The sequence below is a fragment of the Artemia franciscana genome, chromosome 13, assembly GCF_032884065.1.
Source record: "Artemia franciscana chromosome 13, ASM3288406v1, whole genome shotgun sequence".
Lineage (NCBI taxonomy): Eukaryota > Metazoa > Arthropoda > Branchiopoda > Anostraca > Artemiidae > Artemia > Artemia franciscana.
In genome coordinates, this window is record NC_088875.1 from 35,350,910 (window position 1) to 35,372,614 (window position 21,705).

Genomic DNA, 21,705 nt, shown 5'->3' on the forward strand with positions numbered 1-21,705 from the left:
GATGGCGATTGCTAATCGAATATTCCCTGTGTCCCCGTCGTCATTTATATATCCCCTCTGTGCCCTTCCGGCGTCCCCGTTGTAGTTGTGTCCCGGTCGTGATTTATATTCCTTTTGTCCCGGTCGCCATTTGTGTCCCGGTGTCCCAGTCTGTAATTTCTCTTTGAGTGTCCCGGTCATCATTTATATTCCTTATGTCCCGGTGTTCCGGTGGTCATCTGTGTCCCGGTGTCCCAGTCTGTAACGTTATAAAGTCTTCAGTGGCTCTGGTGGTGCAGCCAGTTGAGGAAGTTTAACTTTTCCTGAGGCGCAACACATTCCCATTGTTTTTCCATTAAATTTCAAGGACTTGCAATAGGGACAAATTTTAGACATAGTCCCGATTTAACACATCTACTCAAGCTATAATCTTCGACTGGGCTGTACCTGAATGCCAGGCGATAATTTTGACGTTGCTCTTGTGATTCTTCGGCACGCTTTCTTTTGGCATTATCTCTTTGAGCCGCAAGTCTATTTTCACGTTGTTCTTGGGATTCCTCGTCACGCTTTCTTTTGGCACGCAACACATTCCCATTGTTTCTCCATTAAATTTTAAGGCCTTGCAATAGGGACAAATTTTAGACATAGTCCCGATTTGAACACATCTACTCAAGCTACAATCATTGACTGGGCTGTACCTGAATGCCAGGTGATGATTTTGACGTTACTTTTGTGATTCCTCGGCACACTTTCTTTTGGCATTATCTCTTTGAGCCGCAAGCCTGTTTTCATGTTTTTCTTGTGATTCCTCGGCACGCTTTCTTTTGGCATTATCTCTTTGAGCTGCAAGCCTGTTTTCACGTTGTTCTTGTGATTCCTCGTCATGATGTTTTTTTTCGGTAATTTCTCTTTGAGCCTCAAGTCTGTTTTCAAGTTGTTCTTGTGATTCCTCGGCACGCTTTCTTTTGGTATTATAACCGCGAGCCTGTTTTCACGTTGTTCTTGTGATGCCTCGGTACGATTTTTTTGGTAATTAAATTTTAAAAAAAAGTTTTTTTAACTGACAGTAAGGAGCGACATTAAAACTTAAAACGAACAGAAATTACTTCGTACATTAAAGGGGCTGCTTCCTCATCAACACCCCGCTCTTTACGCTAAAGTTTGACTATTTCTCTCAACTCTTCTTAAAACAGTAAAAAACTTTAGCGTAAAGAGCGGGGCGTTGATGAGGAAGTAGCCCCTTTCATATACGAAGTAATTTCTGTTCGTTTTAAGTTTTAATGTCGCTCCTTACTTTCACTTAAAAAAGCTCGTTTTTTTAAATTTAATTTTTGAACAATTTTGAATCAATGCATGTTTTGATTTTGGTTCTCCGCAGAGGAATAATTAAAACGAAATTTGCATATTTATTTTTTTGGCTACAGGGCTTTCTCATAATTTTGATCGAATGATTTTGAGAAAAAAAAAGAGCGGGAGAGGAAGCCTAGTTGCCCCCCGATTTTCGGTTAATTAAAAAGGCAACTAGAACTTTTAATTTTTTACGAATCTTTTTATTAGTAAAAGATATACGTAACTTATAAATTAGCTTACGTAAAGAACTTTTTTATTCTCATGTTTTTATTACATATATGAATGGGTTCGCCCCCTTGTCAGTACCTCGCTCTTTACACTAAAGCTTAAATTGTGTCCCAATTCATTGAGAATGACCCCTGAATCACAAAAGCCGTAGAATAAATAGTTGAAATTACCAAAAATACTTTAGCGTGAAGAGCAAGGTATTATGAGGAGGTGAGCCCCTCATATGGGTAATAATTTCTGTTCGTTTTAAGTTTTAAGTTTTAACCATTACTTTATGTAAGCACTGGTCAAAGTTTGTAACTTGTAGCCCCTCCCACGGGGACTGTGGGGGAGTAAGTCGTCCCCAAAGACATAGTTATTAGGTTTTTCGACTACGCTGAATAAAATGACTATCTCAGAATTTTGATCCGTTGACTTTGGGAAAATAACTAGCGTGGGAAGGGGCCTAAGTGCCCTCCAATTATTTTGGTCGCTCAAAAAGGGCACTAGAACTTTTCATTTTCGTTAGAATGAGCCCTCTCGCAACATTATAGGACAACTGGATCGATACGATCACCTTTGGAAAAAAAAAACAAACAAATTAACACGCATCCGTGATCTGCCTTCTGGCAAAAAATACAAAATTTCACATTTTCGTAGATAGGAACTTGAAACCTCTAAAGTAGAGCGCTCTGATACGCTGAATCTGATGGTGTGATTTTCGTTAAGATGCTACGACTTTTAGGGGGTGTTTCCCTCTATTTTCTAAATTAACACAAATTTTCTCAGGCTCGTAACTTTTGATGGGTTAGACTAAACTTGATGAAACTTATATATTTAAAATCAGCATTAAAATTCGATTCTTTTGATGTAGCTATTGGTACCAAAATTCCATTGTTTAGAGTTTTGGTTACTATTGAGCCTTACTACGGTTCGTTACCACGAACTGTTCTATTTCTCTTTAAGACGCAAGCCTGTTTTCGCGTTGTTCTTGTGGTTCCTCGGCACGCTTTCTTTTCTTACTTTCTCTTTTAGCCGCAAGCCTTTTGGCATTAACTCTTTGTGCCGCTTCCTCGGCTGTTTCTTCTGCCATTGTAGGATTTATACTGAAATTTCTCTTTGAATTGCCCCCTTATATTCTTATAATGACGTCATATACAAAGCCTTATATACAGACGGACAGTACATCACCCCCTTTCGAAAATCATGGAAATTTTTCTCAGGCGGGTAGTTTTTGATGGGTCACATTAAACTTGATGAGATATGTATATTCTAAATAATCATCAATATTTGATTCTTTGATATATTCGAAGTTAATAAGACTGTTTCTTTTAGTTACGGTCACTTGTGAGGTTTTCGGTTATTTCTTATCGTATGTAAAAAGGTTCAAAATAGGGATGAAACCTTTTTATTGACAGTGAATAGATATAAAATTTGTTAACTGGATATTTTGAACACATATACAGTGTTCATCATCAGCAGTAAAACTAAAAGACATGAATACAAATAAACAAAATTTATACCTAATAAAAAGGTTTCATCCCTATTTTGAACTTTTTTACTTTCGTCATGGAAAGGCAGTGTGGTCTTCGAAGTTATCTATTCTTATCGTATGGGGGGGGGGGGAATGTTTGGCTGCAATTTTAGAAATTTTCAAAGAAGAAATCACTCAATTCTTGCACGAGTACGTTCCTAACAATATTTTATGATTGTTACTTTAAATGGCTTTTTCTAAGTTTAATAAAATTTGTTGCAAAAATAATACCAAAAATTTATCAATAAACTGAAGCTGATAGGAATTCCTCGCGACAGCAGGGAACGAACCTGAACGCTCTCAATCGAACGGCAGAAACGTATCCACTGTACTATCACGAGGTACATGAGTCTAGGATTTATTCAAATAGTGATTTGTGTAATCAATTATAACAGCTGATGTCATTTGAAACAAGAATTTATTGACAGCTGTGTATTTTACAACCAAGATCATAGGAAATAACAAGCATTTGAAATAACAATTTATTGACAGTAGTGTATTTTAGAACCAAGATCATAAGTTAATCATCAAGTTTTTACCAAAATTAAATTAAAAAAACAAGTTTTTTTTAAACTGCAAATAAGGAGCGACATTAAAACTTAAAACGAACATAAATTATTCCGTATATTAAAGAGGTTATCCCCTCCTCAACACATTGCTCTTTACGCTATTTTTTTTTATTGTTCTAAAACGTAGAGTTGTAAAAAAGAGTGTTAGATCATAATCATCTTCGGCAATAAGGGGTTCGCAACTTTTGCTAGTTAGTGTACCCATTTTTTGTTTCCGGTATATCTTGATGGTAAGACCAATTTGGTTCCAGTGGTAAGACATGCAGGGGACTTGTAAGTAATAATCAACTGTTCTTCACCGATGAGGCTTTCGAAACTTTTGCTAGTTGCAATGAGGGGTTTGCAACTTTTGCGAGTTGGTGTACCTAGTATTTATTTTAAGAATCTTTCAGATTAACAAGTTCAGCGTTTAATCAAAGCGAGGAAACAAAACCAAAGTGTTGCTCTCGTAACACTTAACTCGGCGAAGCCAAACAAAGGTTGCCGCAATACCTCACGTTGCCCATGCAACGTAGATCTAGTTTTGCTTTTAGAATGTACTCCTTTTGAAATTTTCTATCTTATTGAATATCGTCGAATGTTTCTTTCTCGTTAAATATGACATTTTGATGCACATTTCAAATATAAAAATGTTTTAAAGAAATGAATCATTTAACCTCCAATGCGACCAAATCCACAAGACAACCAATGGAAACGATTACAAAAATGAAAATATTCTTTGGTTTTAATTTTAAAGCATAACTAAACTAGCAAGTAATATTTTCTAATTCTCAGAATGTCAAGACAAATTGTCTATACTTTTTCGATGCCTAGTTTTGTACTTAAAAGTGAAGAATGTGTTCCAGGGCATTTTGAAATGGTCCTGATCTAAATTGTATTCTAGAAGAGATTTTCTGTTTGATTTCTAGTCAAAAAAATTGAATCATTGAAGAATCAATTTAAACAAGTCCATAAAAGCATACATAGAGAAAAAGATTTCCTTGTTTGAATTTTACTGCACAAACTTTAATGGTTCGGTTCTTAGCCAGTTTCGCTTGTTTTAACTTAGTCTACTGAGTTTGACCATCTAAATTGTATTCTAGAAGAGATTTTCTGTTTGATTTCTAGTCAAAAAAATTGAATCATTGAAGAGCCAATTTAAACAAGTCCATAAAAGCATACATAGAGAAAAAGATTTCCTTGTTTGAATTTTACTGCACAAACTTTAATGGTTCGGTTCTTAGCCAGTTTCGCTTGTTTTAACTTAGTCTACTGAGTTTGACCAAGTCCTAATTTGACCAAGTCCATGAAGTTTATAATGGGAACACTTTTCAAGGACGTAATTACTAAAATAAAAAGGTGAGGCAAAAATACCTTGCCTTGCTCCTTTCTTGTATGGTAAAGTTCTATCCTTTGGCCTTAACATTTCATTTTAACTTTTAATTTATTTTTCATAAGTCTTTTTTTTCTTAAATGGTTCGGCTTTCAGCCAGTCTCGCTTGTTTTAACTTAGCCTACTGGTTTTAATTTCAAAAAACGTGAAAATTTTTAGTTGTTTAGTCACCCTCGGAAGGCCCTGTCTAGATTGTTGCCTCCGTTAGGTTTTTCGTTTTTTTTTTACGGCAATTCGTGCGCCGTTGCAAAGCTTTGATGTGTTAATATTTCGCGATATGATTGTTGTTACGCTTATTTTTTGTTGTAGCACATGTGGTGGAAACCCATTTATTCTTTTCTTTTTTCAATTTTTTTCTTTTTTAGTTTTTTCGTTTTTCTTTTTTTTTCGTTTTTTTTCTTTTTTTTGTTTTTTTTATTCTCTAGTTTTTTAATTTTAATCTTTTTAGTTTTTGTAGTTTTTTCTTCTATTTTTAGTTTTCTAAAAAAAACTTTCTTTTTCTTCTTTATTTTTAAGTTTTTTCCCTTTTTTTATAGAAGATAGCGGAACGGACAGACAGACAGTACATTTTTATTTATATAGATAGGTAGATAGTTTTTTAGTTTTTCTTTTTTTTAGTTTTTTTCTTTTTTAGTTTTTTTTTTAGTTTTTTATATGTATTTTTTTGTTTTCATTTTTAGTTATTTTCTTTTTTAGTTTTGCTTTTTGAGTTCTTCTCTTTTTTAGTTTTTTCTTTTTTTTTGTTTTTTTTTTATTTTTTTATTTTTTTAGTTTTTTCTTTTTATTAGTTATTTTATTTTTTATTTTTTTTGCTTTCTTAGTTTTTTCTTTTTTTTAGTTTTTCTTTTTTTCTTTTTATTTTCATGTATTAAAATGAAAGCTTTCTTATATATATATAATAGCTGCTGGTGTGGCGCTTCGCGCCACACCAACAACTAGTTGGTTGGGGTGCTTCGTGCCCCCGACCCCTCCGCGCCCGCAAGTCGCTACGCGCCATTGTAGTTGTGTCACTGTGTCCCACCTGTGAATATAGGTAGATATATATATGTTTTTAACTACTTAAAACTTGCGAATATACCACATTCTTCGCTGTCCCATTGTCTCTACATATAAATAGATTGTCAGGTTTACCGACTCCTGAACATGCAACATATAATTGTCCATGAAAAAACAATCTGTATTCAGATCTATACGGTATTTTTCTAATGATTGCCCTTGAGCTTTGTTGATGGTGATTGCTAATCGAATATTCCCTGTGCCCCATCGTGTTTTATATATCCCCTCTGTGCCCTTCCGGCGTCCCCGTTGTAGTTGTGTCCCGGTCGTGATTTATATTCCTTTTGTCCTGGTCGCCATTTGTGTCCCGGTGTCCCAGTCTGTAATTTCTCTTTGAGTGTCCCGGTCATCATTTATATTCCTTATGTCCCGGTGTCCCGGTGGTCATCTGTGTCCCGGTGTCCCATTCTGTAACGTTATAAAGTCTTCAGTGGCTCTGGTGGTGCAGCCAGTTGAGGAAGTTTAACTTTTCCTGAGGCGCAACACATTCCCATTGTTTTTCCATTAAATTTCAAGGACTTGCAATAGGGACAAATTTTAGACATAGTCCCGATTTAACACATCTACTCAAGCTATAATCTTCGACTGGGCTGTACCTGAATGCCAGGCGATAATTTTGACGTTGCTCTTGTGATTCTTCGGCACGCTTTCTTTTGGCATTATCTCTTTGAGCCGCAAGTCTATTTTCACGTTGTTCTTGGGATTCCTCGTCACGCTTTCTTTTGGCACGCAACACATTCCCATTGTTTCTCCATTAAATTTTAAGGCCTTGCAATAGGGACAAATTTTAGACATAGTCCCGATTTGAACACATCTACTCAAGCTACAATCATTGACTGGGCTGTACCTGAATGCCAGGTGATGATTTTGACGTTGCTTTTGTGATTCCTCGGCACGTTTTCTTTTGGCATTATCTCTTTGAGCCGCAAGTCTGTTTTCATGTTGTTCTTGTGATTCCTCGGCACGCTTTCTTTTGGCATTATCTCTTTGAGCTGCAAGTCTGTTTTCAAGTTGTTCTTGTGATTCCTCGGCACGCTTTCTTTTGGTATTATAACCGCGAGCCTGTTTTCACGTTGTTCTTGTTATGCCTCGGTACGATTTTTTTGGTAATTAAATTTTAAAAAAAAGTTTTTTTAACTGACAGTAAGGAGCGACATTAAAACTTAAAACGAACAGAAATTACTTCGTACATTGAAGGGGCTGCTTCCTCATCAACGCCCCGCTCTTTACGCTAAAGTTTGACTATTTCTCTCAACTCTTCTTAAAACAGTAAAAAACTTTAGCGTAAAGAGCGGGGCGTTGATGAGGAAGTAGCCCCTTTCATATACGAAGTAATTTCTGTTTGTTTTAAGTTTTAATGTCGCTCCTTACTTTCACTTAAAAAAGCTCGTTTTTTTAAATTTAATTTCTGAACGTTTTTGAATCAATGCATGTTTTGATTTTGACTCTCCGCAGAGGAATAATTAAAACGAAATTTGCATATTTATTTTTTTGGCTACAAGGCTTTCTCATAATTTTGATCGAATGATTTTGAGAAAAAGAGAGCGGGAGAGGAAGCCTAGTTGCCCTCCGATTTTCGGTTAATTAAAAAGGCAACTAGAACTTTTAATTTTTTACGAATCTTTTTATTAGTAAAAGATATACGTAACTTATAAATTAGCTTACGTAAAGAACTTTTTTATTCTCATGTTTTTATTACATATATGAATGGGTTCGCCCCCTTGTCAGTACCTCGCTCTTTACACTAAAGCTTAAATTGTGTCCCAATTCATTGAGAATGACCCCTGAATCACAAAAGCCGTAGAATAAATAGTTGAAATTACTAAAAATACTTTAGCGTAAAGAGCAAGGTATTATGAGGAGATGAGCCCCTCATATGGGTAATAATTTCTGTTCTTTTTAAGTTTTAATGCTGCTCCTTACTTCCAGCTGAAAAAAAAACGTTTTATATATTTATTTTTTCATTGTTTTATTTAAGTAATGCTAGTAAATCCTGCGTTCCCTTCATGGAAATTTTCTTCCCCCATGACAAATTCCTCGATGGAAAGTTCCCCCAGCATATCCCCCTCTTCTCAACCCCTGCCCCCAACCAAAAAATCCTCCTGAAAACGCCTGTACACTTCCCAATAACCATTACTTTATGTAAGCACTGGTCAAAGTTTGTAACTTGTAGCCCCTCCCACGGGGACTGTGGGGGAGTAAGTCGTCCCCAAAGACATAGTTATAAGGTTTTTCGACTACGCTGAATAACATGACTATCTCAGAATTTTTATCCGTTGACTTTGGGAAAATAACTAGCGTGGGAAGGGGCCTAAGTGCCCTCCAATTATTTTGGTCGCTCAAAAAGGGCACTAGAACTTTTCATTTCCGTTAGAATGAGCCCTCTCGCAACATTATAGGACAACTGGATCGATACGATCACCTTTGGAAAAAAAAAAAAAAAACAAACAAATTAACACGCATCCGTGATCTGCCTTCTGGCAAAAAATACAAAATTTCACATTTTCGTAGATAGGAACTTGAAACCTCTAAAGTAGAGCGCTCTGATACGCTGAATCTGACGGTGTGATTTTCGTTAAGATGCTACGACTTTTAGGGGGTGTTTCCCTCTATTTTCTAAATTAACGCAAATTTTCTCAGGCTCTTAACTTTTGATGGGTTAGACTAAACTTGATGAAACTTATATATTTAAAATCAGCATTAAAATTCGATTCTTTTGATGTAGCTATTGGTACCAAAATTCCATTGTTTAGAGTTTTGGTTACTATTGAGCCTTACTACGGTTCGTTACCACGAACTGTTCTATTTCTCTTTAAGACGCAAGCCTGTTTTCGCGTTGTTCTTGTGGTTCCTCGGCACGCTTTCTTTTCTTACTTTCTCTTTTAGCCGCAAGCCTTTTGGCATTAACTCTTTGTGCCGCTTCCTCGGCTGTTTCTTCTGCCATTGTAGGATTTATACTGAAATTTCTCTTTGAATTGCCCCCTTATATACTTATAATGACGTCATATACAAAGCCTTATATACAGACGGACAGTACATCACCCCCTTTCGAAAATCATGGAAATTTTTCTCAGGCGGGTAGTTTTTGATGGGTCACATTAAACTTGATGAGATATGTATATTCTAAATAATCATCAATATTTGATTCTTTGATATGTTCGTTGTTAATAAGACTGTTTCTTTTAGTTACGGTCACTTGTGAGGTTTTCGGTTATTTCTTATCGTATGTAAAAAGGTTCAAAATAGGGATGAAACCTTTTTATTGACAGTGAATAGATATAAAATTTGTTAACTGGATATTTTGAACACATATACAGTGTTCATCATCAGCAGTAAAACTAAAAGACATGAATAAAAATAAACAAAATTTATACCTAATAAAAAGGTTTCATCCCTATTTTGAACTTTTTTACTTTCGTCATGGAAAGGCAGTGTGGTCTTCGAAGTTATCTATTCTTATCGTATGGCGGGGGGAATGTTTGGCTGCAATTTTAGAAATTTTCAAAGAAGAAATCACTCAATTCTTGCACGAGTACGTTCCTAACAATATTTTATGATTGTTACTTTAAATGGCTTTTTCTAAGTTTAAGAAAATTTGTTGCAAAAATAAAACCAAAAATTTATCAATAAACTGAAAGTGATAGGATTTCCTCGCGACAGCAGGGAACGAACCTGAACGCTCTCAATCGAACGGCAGAAACGTATCCACTGTACTATCACGAGGTACATGACTCTAGGATTTATTCAAATAGTGATTTGTGTAATCAATTATAACAGCTGATGTCATTTGAAACAAGAATTTATTGACAGCTGTGTATTTTACAACCAAGATCATAGGAAATAACAAGCATTTGAAATAACAATTTATTGACAGTAGTGTATTTTAGAACCAAGATCATAAGTTTATCATCAAGTTTTTACCAAAATTAAATTAAAAAAACAAGTTTTTTTTTAAACTGCAAATAAGGAGCGACATTAAAACTTAAAACGAATATAAATTATTCCGTATATTAAAGAGGTTATCCCCTCCTCAACACATTGCTCTTTACGCTATTTTTTTATTGTTCTAAAACGTAGAGTTGTAAAAAAGAGTGTTAGATCATAATCATCTTCGGCAATAAGGGGTTCGCAACTTTTGCTAGTTAGTGTACCCATTTTTTGTTTCCGGTATATCTTGATGGTAAGACCAATTTGGTTCCAGTGGTAAGACATGCAGGGGACTTGTAAGTAATAATCAACTGTTCTTCACCGATGAGGCTTTCGAAACTTTTGCTAGTTGCAATGAGGGGTTTGCAACTTTTGCGAGTTGGTGTACCTAGTATTTATTTTAAGAATCTTTCAGATTAACAAGTTCAGCGTTTAATCGAAGCGAGGAAACAAAACCAAAGTGTTGCTCTCGTAACACTTAACTCGGCGAAGCCAAACAAAGGTTGCCGCAATACCTCACGTTGCCCATGCAACGTAGATCTAGTTTTGCTTTTAGAATGTACTCCTTTCGAAATTTTCTATCTTATTGAATATCGTCGAATGTTTCTTTCTCGTTAAATATGACATTTTGATGCACATTTCAAATATAAAAATGTTTTAAAGAAATGAATCATTTAACCTCCAATGCGACCAAATCCACAAGACAACCAATGGAAACGATTACAAAAATGAAAATATTCTTTGGTTTAAATTTTAAAGCATAATTAAACTAGCAAGTAATATTTTCTAATTCTCAGAATGTCAAGACAAATTGTCTATACTTTTTCGCTATCTAGTTTTGTACTTAAAAGTGAAGAATGTGTTCCAGTGCATTTTGAAATGGTCCTGATCTAAATTGTATTCTAGAAGAGATTTTCTGTTTGATTTCTAGTCAAAAAATTGAATCATTGAAGAGCCAATTTAAACAAGTCCATAAAAGCATACATAGAGAAAAAGATTTCCTTGTTTGAATTTTACTGCACAAACTTTAATGGTTCGGTTTTTAGCCAGTCTCGCTTGTTTTAACTTAGTCTACAGGTTTTAATTTCAAAAATCGTGAAAATTTTAAGTTGTGTAGTTATTTACTTAAAAATAGAGAATATTTTTAAGTGCATTTTGGAGTGGACCTGATTCACATTGCCTTCTAAAACATTTAGTTTATTTGATATCTAGTCAAAAAAGTTTTGAATAGTTGAAAGACAAATTTGAATTTTATAATGGAAACACTTTTCAAGGACGTAATTGCTGAAATAACAAGGTGAGGCAAAAATACCTTGCCTTGCTCCTTTCTTATATGGTAGATTTATATCCATTGGCCTTGATATTTCATCACAATAAGTAATCTATTTTTCATAAGTAGTTTATTCATTTATTTAATGGTTCGGTTTTCAGCCAGTCTCGCTTGTTTTAACTTAGTCTACTGGTTTTAATTTCAAAAATCGTGAAAATTTTTAGTTGTGTAGTTATGTACTTAAAAATAGAGAATATTTTTAAGTCCATTTTGGAGTGGACCTGATTCACATTGCTTCTAAAATATTAGTTTATTTGATATCTAGTAAAAAAAAGTTTTGAATAGTTGAAAGACAAATTTGAATTTTATAATGGAAACACTTTTCAAGGACGTAATTACTAAAATAAAAAGGTGAGGCAAAAATACCTTGCCTTGCTCCTTTCTTATATGGTAAAGTTTTATCCATTGGCCTTGACATTTCATCACAATAAGTAATTTATTTTTCATCGTATTTTTTTATTTTTCTTTAATGGTTCGATTTTCAGCCAGTCTCGCTTGTTTTAACTTAGCCTACTGGTTTTAATTTCAAAAATCGTGAAAATTTTTAGTTGTGTAGTTATGTACTTAAAAATAGAGAATATTTTTAAGTGCATTTTGGAGTGGATCTGATTCACAATGCCTTTTAAAACATTTAGTTTATTTGATATTTAGTCAAACTAATTTTGAATATCTGAAAGACCAATTTGACCAAGTCCATAAAAACATATCACCCGGTTATATGATCGAAAATGAGAATGTTCACAAGTGAGTTTTATAATGGGAACACTTTTCGAGAACGTAATTATTGAAATAACAAGGTGAGGTAATGACACCTGGCCTTGCTCCTTTGTTAACCGGTAAAGTTCTATCCAAGTGGTCTTGACATTTCATCACAACAAGTAATTTTTTTTCAAAAATTTAATTTTTTGTTTATCTTAAAACAGTTTCCAATATCGTTCTTGATTTTTTTTTGAACTTTTTTTTTTAATTTAAAATCCATTGTGGATGAAATCTTCTTCATATGAGACTCACAAGTCACAAATTAATTTACGCAAGAATAAACACTAAAACTGGTTTATCAATCAAAATGTAACCAATTATTTTCTTATTTAGATTACATGGTAGCTATGAAGCCCTTAAAGGTGGCACCACCTCCGAAGCCATGGAGGACTTTACTGGGGGAGTGGCAGAAATGTATGAACTAAACAATGCGGATATGAGCCTTTTCAAAATAATGGTCAAATCTTTTGAAAGATCATCTCTTATGAGTTGTGCCATTGAGGTAAGCCTGCTTATATTATTATTATTATTTTATATTTATATTTATTATATTATTATTATTTTTTTTTTACAGATTTTTCCTCCTTAAGGTTACTCGCAATGAAAGTTTTCTGGAGATACCCTGAGAATGGCTTGAAACAAATGACAATAGGTCTATATTGCACTTCTATTGGTAGAATATAATTCGATATGGGACAAATTTCTTCTGGAATATTTTGGGCAACAAAAAGAAAAAAGAAGAAAGATTTTGCAATTGTAACTATAATATAAAATATACTTTAAAATGTACTATAAAATCTTAGATTTTATATACTATAAAATTTGCTAGGACGAGAGCTAAAACAGACACACCAAATTAAAAAAAAATGAAACTAGGGACTGGTAAATTTAGGTTTAATTTAGCTCTAAGGTAAATTTTCGTACGTTTAGGTAATTCTAAGTTTCTGGTAAACTAGGGAAAATTAAGGTAAACGAATGTAACTAGGAAATTCGTAAGCAGGAGAACCTAAACGGACACACAAAATTAAATAATGATACTAGTGGCTGGAAAATTTAGCTTTAAGATAAATTTTCTAAGTTAAGGTAATTTTAAGTTCATGGTAAATTAGGTAAAGTAGAGGTAAATTAATGTAACTAGGAAATCTGCAAGGAGGGGAACCTAAGCGGACACATAAAATTAAATAATGAGACTAGTGGCTGGTAAATTTAGCTTAATTTAGCTCTAAGGTAAATCTTGGTAAATTAAGGTAAATTTAAATTGACGGTAATTTAGGCAAAATTGACGTAAATTAATGTAGCTATGAAAACCGTCAAGAGGGGAACTAAAGCGGACACAAAAAAATTAAAGAATAAGACTAGTGACTGGTAAATTTAGCTTTAAGGTAAATGTTCGTAAGTAATGGTAGATTTACATTCGTGGTAAATTAATGTAATCATGAAACCCGTTTCAACAGAATCGATCAGACAAAATTAAGTAATAAGACTAATGGCTGGTAAATTTAGCTTTGGTTTAGCTTTAAGGTAAATTCTGGTAAATGGAGGTAAATCTAATTTAGCACTAAGAAAAGCCTAGCTTTAAGTTTGACGTTGGTTAAATTGAAAAATGGTGACAGACTTCAGTAATCTGTTTTCATAATTCTGTTGCTCTGTATTATCTAATTTTGAATTTTGAAAAACAGAGATTGGTTATAAAAAAATAAGAACGAACTGGATGCTTAAAACGGACACAAATTAGCTAATGTAAGATGTTAATTCTAAAATAAGCAGAGATTGCTTTGAATAAACAAATTAAACGCAAGACGAACAGAAATTATTATGAACACGAACATTCAAATTTGAAGGAAAAAGAAATTAGCCTGACTTAACGTGATATTAACTCACCTCATTTCCCCTAATTTGGAGTTCCGTTTCTGCCTTACTGAAAACTAAAAAGATTGCTAAATTGAAAATTTTGTTAGGATCGTGAAGAAAGAAGGTCGCAAGTGCTACATTATATGCTCCCAAAGATGCGGGAATGTATTTTTATAGTCTGATAAATCTAAAGTAAAATACAATCCATTTCTATCTGACGGTTGATGGGTCCCATTTGGAGCAATATTTAGTTGTTTGGGCAGAAAGTGGCTGTTTTTTGTTAGGTATTTTCGTGTTTTTTTCTGTATTATTTTTATATTCTCGTACTCGTGTTTTTGTATACTTTGTTTTGCGACATACTGCTAGGTCTAGTTCTATTTAGGCATGTGCGTGTTGTGGTTTCGAATAGTCTTTCTGAAAGCACCTGGATGGCAGAGAGTGGAACTTCTTTTAAAAATAAGAAGAAGTATTTCTTGATGTGTAGCGATGGGTTTGGAGATTCTTTAGAATTTATTATATTTGGGATTCCTTTAGGATTTTATATATCTATATATATATATATGAATGTAGTGTCCGTTACATGACCGTTATTACCGTTACACTAGCTCAAAAAATTGAGGCTCTTTTTAAATTTTATTAAATTGCTTAAAATGTAAAAAACTAGTGATTACACAAATATTTCAGTATATTTTGTCCCCCCCCCCCCGGAGTCCCCGTTGTAGTTGTGTCCCTGTGTCCCGGTCGTCATTTATCTTCCCTGTGTGTGAAGTTTGAAGCTTAGTAGAAATAGTTGTTAGAAATTTGATGTTTTTTGGGAGGGGAGGGGAGTAAGAGAGTCTAATAATCGGGAATTCAATTGCTTACTCTGTGAGGACCGTCTATTTGGCTCTTTAGGCCTTAGGAAGGTTTTTTTTTTCCTTATGTGGTGATTTCACTTGAAACAAGCCGTAACAAAAAAAAACAATATTTTGAAATTGTAGCCAGACCCAAACGTTGTCGAAGCAGAAACAGCAGTTGGATTGATCAAAGGTCACGCCTACAGTATTACTGACGTCAGGCTAATCAGTATTCAAACTCCTCGTGTGAGTGGTAAGATCCCCATGGTACGAATAAGAAATCCATGGGGCAACGAGGCTGAGTGGAATGGAGCTTGGAGTGACAAGTGAGTCTCCTTTTAACCCTTTATACCCTTTTAACCCTTTTTTCAGGTTGTCGCTCAAAAAGGTGTTCAATACATATTTGTAGTGTTTTTATATTTGATTATATTGTATTGTTATTTTTTCATAATTGGTAAGTATCTGTACACCTAGCCAATAGCGTGTGGTTAAACAATGGTTTGCTGAAGCCATCATCACCGTAGGATATTTTTGCAATCACGATTCTGCTGTTTTCTAATCCTTACAAGGGTGTAAACTGTTTTGTTGCAAGGTGGGGGAAATTAGTTGAAACTTCCAGGGAATTTTTTTTCGAAGGACTGAAGGGACTTTTGGTTTGTGTTTGACGGAAGGAAGAGTACTTTTTATCAGATCTTCACAAAAGGGTAAATTTACAGTTTTTTTTGTATATGTTGTCTTTTGCTAGTTGCTATAATAATTAAAGAGTGAGCAGACGTTACTATTAACACTAGTTAAACTGCAATGTATTTAAGCACTATCCTAGTATGTATAAAGTCAAGTTTCCGTTAAAAATGATATAAATCTTCATTAACTACAATAATCCATGCCTAGTTTGCAAAAGAAAAAGAAGAAAAAAGTCCTTCTGGTGGAAGCAAAGAGCGATAATATTCAGAGCTGTTCAAATGGGAAGGGGACAATAAGGGAATATGCCAAACATGCCATGTGTGCGGGGGGGGTGGCGTCTGTGGGCTGCCTATTATGATCAACTTTTTTCTCTTTGATTCGTCTTTTTTCGCTTATATTTGGGTCCGAAGAGAGGCGCTGTAATTAGATTTGCTCCGGGCACCACCAACCCTAGGAATGGCTCTGCTGGCATTCTCTTTAGTTTGTAGGATTATAAAAACTTAGCTTTTACTGAAAACATATAATAGCACAGGATTTTTGTACATTAGAAACGTAAGGCACTTAATATGCTATTCGCTTTAGGATATTTTTGCTTTCGTTTTTTTTTTCTATAAATTAGAAAAATAAAGAATTGTAGGGTCTTTAAATGATGCAAAGTGAGTCCAATGAGAGGCTTTATTTTCAGTTTGAATTAAATTGTTAAGTAGGTTTTATGTCAAAGATAATTCATGATGATTTTGTTGACAAATTCGAAGTCAATGTTTCTTGGTAATGCAAGAACAATAGACTAACTCCTTCATGGGGTCGCATCAAAGTTTGAAATTGTCCGTAATAGACAGAAATAGCTGAACTTTTAAAGGAAAAATAATGGTTCATTATTTCTGGATTTTAACGAACACTAAGATCTATTTCTAATTATCTATTAGATATATTTGTCTAATTATTTTTTCTTATTGTATTTTATTATTTTCATCTAATTTTAATTTGCATTTTATTTAATTACACTTTAAAAAAAATGAATCAGTATTTTAACTAGTTAAATTATAATTTTTTTATCTACTTTGTCTTGGATTATACTTTATCTATTTTTATTCTAAAAATTTAATAGTACGAGCTATTAATATCTTGGCCAAGGCTGTCAAGTCAGAAGAATTGTCTTATAATGAGTCACTTGTTTATATAGACTGCTTAATGAATTTCGGCTACTAAAATAACATGTTTTCTCTTTTTTTCTCGAGTTTGAAACGAATTTTAGTTGCATTCATTTGAGTTCTTTTGGACTTTACTTTGTTCATATTTTTTACGGTAAAGATCGATAGATATATCGATCGATTTTTTATAGATATATCGATTTTACGGTAAAGATCGATAGATATTTTTTACGGTAAATCACGGTAAAGATCGTCGATATCACGTAAATGGAAAGTCAATGTCCTGCAATGTCGATATCGGTATTCTATTCTTGGTTGCTTATTTTTGCGTGAATTTTGTGTTGTTTTGCCATGTACTCTCATCAGAAATTGTTACTCTTTTTCATCTTTTTTCTTTATTTTGTAGGGACTACGACAATTTGTTAATCTCAAGCTGAAAATCAATCTTTCTTTCCACGTATCTCCATGGGATAAATAATGCAGAATTTATTTGCTAGAAATTTGGAAAATCTTTGAACTTAGTCTACCTTTCTTTTTTTTTACTTTGCCTACGTTCCCGCCTGCTTAACCCCCCCTCAAGGAAAATATATGAAAAAACTACTAAAAATAATCAAAATTTAAGAAAAAAACGTGCTGATGAAAATTCATAATTTTGATGTGAGCACTTGACAATTTGTCTGCTTGGCCTATAGAATCCAAACTTGGTATATTTTCCTTTTTTTTTCTTTTTTTTTTATAAGGAAAACCTTCTTTCTGTAAAAAAAAAGAAAAAAGAAGCAACTCGTACTGAATACATCAATTACTTACAGATTACTAAGAAAAAATTACGTCTTTTGTAAAAAAAAAAAAAAAAAAAAAAAAAGAATGGTTCGCTTTTATATATTGTAAACATTTTCAAACCCACAAAGGAATTGAAATGTAAAACTTAGCTCATTTATATAGCCCAAACCATCGATGGCTCATCAAAAATGGGCCTATAGCTTCACTGTGGAATAAATTGTCTTGTTTTACTTTCATTTCTTAAGATCAAAAAAAAAAAATGAATTATATTTAGTAGACAACAAATTATGAATTTTGTTATTTTTGTCATTTTGTTTAACAGTGTGGGGGGGGGGTAATTTTCTTTATGAGTTTCTTTATTGAGTCTTAATGTATTACTCTTACGACTAAAATAATCTGTTAGACTAAGAACAAACTATAGAAGAAAAATATACTAATAAAAATAGAAATAAATAATGGAATAGAAATAAGCTAGAAATAAAGTAAAAGATGAAATTAATGAAAAAGATGAGTCCTTGCAAATCATTCTTTTATAAAATTTTGTTAATAGTCAATTCCAAATTTGATAAGGCATATACGATTTGAGTCAGTGTCAGAAAGCTCAACTTTCTGACACTGTTGACAATGTTGACAATGTTGAAATATTTGTTTTTCATAAAATTTTGAAACTTCAGGCTTTTACAGATTAACTATTTTTATTACAGATTAACTTATTACAGATTAACTTATTTGTAGAAATTAGTTAACACAACCTTTGTTTCGTTGTTTTTATTGGCTTAAAATTTCACATACTTGAGCCAATTAGCTTGAATTTAATTTTTGTTCTTTCTATTGGGATAACTTACAGGAACCAAATATGTTTTTAAAAGTCAGTATTATTGGCTTCCTTTTACGTCGGAAAAATTGCAATCTTTTTTATTTAATCTTACATTTCCTCCCCTCTCTGTTTTTAAAATAAAAAGAATGGGGAAACAAGGGATACCTAGCCTCAAGAAAAGTTTTTCCTTTATTAGTTATTCCAGGATAATCACTCAGGCCCCTCTTTTGTTATATATACGCCTACTATCTGATGTGTTATTTTTTCACTTCAAAGTTGTGCTAAAAAGAGAGACAGTTAATATCATTTAGTTGTCAATTATCTTTTCCTTATTATTTGAATGTCCGTAGATCACCAGAATGGCAATATATACCAGACGAAGAAAAAGAAAGCATCGGCCTGACCTTCAACACTGACGGGGAGTTTTTCATGAGCTTTAAGGTATGTGCAAATCGCCAGGAAGAAATGACAAAAGACTTGGAACTTTCTAGACTCAAACCTTCAAAAACCCTTCAAAGGGTTTTCAGGGATAGTGCATTTGTGCTAGTCTGTGCACATTATTTTTATAATGTGTGCACATTATTATACATTATCCTGTAATTACATGGTGTCGCGTATAATACCTACATATCACATTATAATGTGAGCACATTGTTTTATAAACAGTGACCTAAGGATGCATTGAATAAAGGGGCGTGCTTATAAGGGGCAAGTCACCATATTTGTTACTAATTTGTTACTAATTATACTAATGATTATTGTATACTAATAATTTGTATACCAATTTATTACATATTTGTTACTAATTAGTTCACAACTATGCCATTTAGCCCAAGACTCCTAAAAACTCTTGCCCCTATATTAGCATCTAGCCTATATTAATGTGTGTATTTATTATATAAAGAATTTTATAGTTGTAGGTTTGCCATTTATTGTTTATATATTTTAAAAAATCCAGAAAAGCCTTGCTTTTGATGAATTTTTTTATATATTAAATGAAATTTCCATCTACATCATTTTTTTCTTACTCCAAAGAACTCCAGTTTTATTATTTATACTTGTATTAACTTTAACCATAAAAATGCACAATCCCGCTGCTTGAAATCTGAAAAATGTTACAAATACATTTTCCCTTGATTGAAACCTTTATGCAGACAGACATCTGGGTGACAAGTTCTTTTTACTGATGAAGTAAAAAGTGACTAAAATTAAAACGAGTAATAATTTTCTCTTATTGGGTGTGGTGGCATTGGAAGTGGTCATAAGTACCTGATATTGGGGCTGAGAGGGGGTTGGGGAGCTGCTGCTATCCTTCGCTGACCGCTAAGTCCAGCATGATGTGTTTCGTACTTTATTGGAGCAGAAAAAAAAAGAAACGGAGAATGTACTAGATTCAGAAATTTATATTCGAATCCTTCTTAATTTTTGATTTCCTATAATGTTCAATCTGTCATTGAATGAAACTTTGTCATCATATAGCTTTGCATGAGGAGTTTTCTGGGCTTTTTTACTTTTTCTGACAGCTTCGGTGTCAATTGGGACTTTTTAGAAAGGGCAAATGAAGAGCATTTGAAGTGGCTTTTTTCACAAAAAGTTGAATCAGTTTGAAGAGTTTTCACTTTTCTTACTTTCTAAAATAAAAAATTATCAAAACTTGTAAGGAATAAATATCAGTTTATGTCAATTAAACTGACAATCCACAGTCTTTTTTTTTTTTTTTTTGATTTCACTCCAAGATTCACTTCATTTTCACTCTTCCAAGCTGTGTCATTATAGCTTCGTAAAAGGGGTTATCTGGGTTTTTTACTTTTCCCGATGGCTTTGGTGTCAATTGAGGCTTTTTAGAAAGGGCAAATGAAGAGCATTTGAAGTGGCTTTTTTCACGAAAAGTTGAATCAGTTTGAAAAGTTTTCACTTTTTTTACTTTCGTAAATAAAAAAATTATCAAAACTTGTATATCAATATATGTCAATTAAACTGACAATCCACAGTCTTTTTTTTTTATTTCACTCCAAGATTCACTCCATTCTCACTCTTCCAAGCTGTGTCATCATTATAGCTTTGTAAAAGGAGTTTTCTGGGCTTTTTTACTTTTTCCGATGGCTTTGGTGTCAATTGAGGCTTTTTACAAAGGGCAAATGAAGAGCATTTGAAGTGGCTTTTTTCACGAAAAGCTAAACCAGGCGAATGAAAAGCCATTTTCACTCTACCGCCTTTGCCTGAAATTTTTTTCAGACCAGCCTTTTTTACATATGGTAGTAAAAAGTGACTAAAAATTAAGACGAGCAAAAGTTTCCACACAATGGGTAGGTGGTATAGGAGGTGTTCATAAACACCAGATATTGGGGGGCTGAGTGGGAGTGGAGAGCTGCTGCTATCCTCAACTAACCGATAAGTACATCACGGTGTATTTCGTACTTTATCGGAGCAGAGAAAAAAGAAACGGAAAATGTATGAAATACATGTTCAAATTTACGTACGAATCCTGTTTAATTTTCAATTTCTTGAATTAAAATGGAAATAGTTGTGGTCATCAAATCATGGCTAATCGTAGAAAAAGCCAAGACACATAGTCCAGTTGAGTGAGAAGTAAACCTGGCATTAATTCCCCTCTGTACTAGGATTGTATAAAAATGATTTTAGTTCATTTGTCTATCTACTATCCGTCCATGCTTCATTCCTAGGGCAGTAGAACAAAAGTAGGTAGTCATAAACTAAGATAGTGATAGAATCTATGTTTTTCCAAGTGTTTGGTTAATTTGGCACGGGCAAATGGTGGGAGTAGGTGTGCCTATCTTATTGGATCAGTATTTGTTTGTTATTCTTTTTTTTTATCAAGTAACGCCTGTCTAGTGTCAGGCAGGTTGACCAAGAATTTAACACTGACATAGGACTATTAGATTGCCTGGAATGAGAGGTAAACAAGGGACACCTAACCTATGGTCTTTAGCAGGTTGAACCAAGAATTTAGAATTGAAACATGAGGCCATTAATTTGCCTAGAATCAGAGGAGTGTCAAAATGGAGTCAAGGGAGTCAAAATCGAGTCTTAGAGTCAAAATGGGACGGGGCCATTCTGCAATGAGTGTCAGGCAAGGCAATTGATTCAATTTATAAAACTTAGACATTTGCACTAATAACAAAGTTAATTTAATGTTAGTTGAACAACAAGTTGACTGAAATTACGAGGGGAATAAACGTCTAAAGCTATCAAAACCCTCCTGTCTGCCTCGAATGCTATGCAAGTGAACCCAATTATAAGCTAAAACAGATGGACTAACAAAAAACGGAATGTCTGTGCTTGTGTCTTGGATATGACTGTCTAGGCTTTTTCACAAGCTCAGGTTGTTTTACCAACAAAAATGCCTAGTCAGTAAATCCTGTTTCATTTTGTATAATGTACGGAGCAATTTCTGTTGGTTTTAAGCTTTAATATCGCTCCTTACTTTCACTTAAAAAAAACGGTTTTTTATTATTTCTGAGCTAACACAGGCTCAAATTCGG

General features: G+C 33.6%; 1 protein-coding gene across 2 annotated transcripts in view; it reads left to right on the top strand.

Moving 5' to 3' along the window:
- LOC136034859 (calpain-A-like) overlaps positions 1-21,705 on the top strand; it is a 72,827-nt gene that overhangs the window by 50,748 nt on the left and 374 nt on the right. For both annotated transcript variants that reach the window (XM_065716332.1, XM_065716331.1), the window contains exons 5-7: positions 12,417-12,585; positions 14,915-15,096; positions 18,553-18,643. In XM_065716332.1, the coding sequence (XP_065572404.1) occupies positions 12,417-12,585; positions 14,915-15,096; positions 18,553-18,643 (442 nt within the window). The remainder of the gene's footprint in view (positions 1-12,416; positions 12,586-14,914; positions 15,097-18,552; positions 18,644-21,705) is intronic.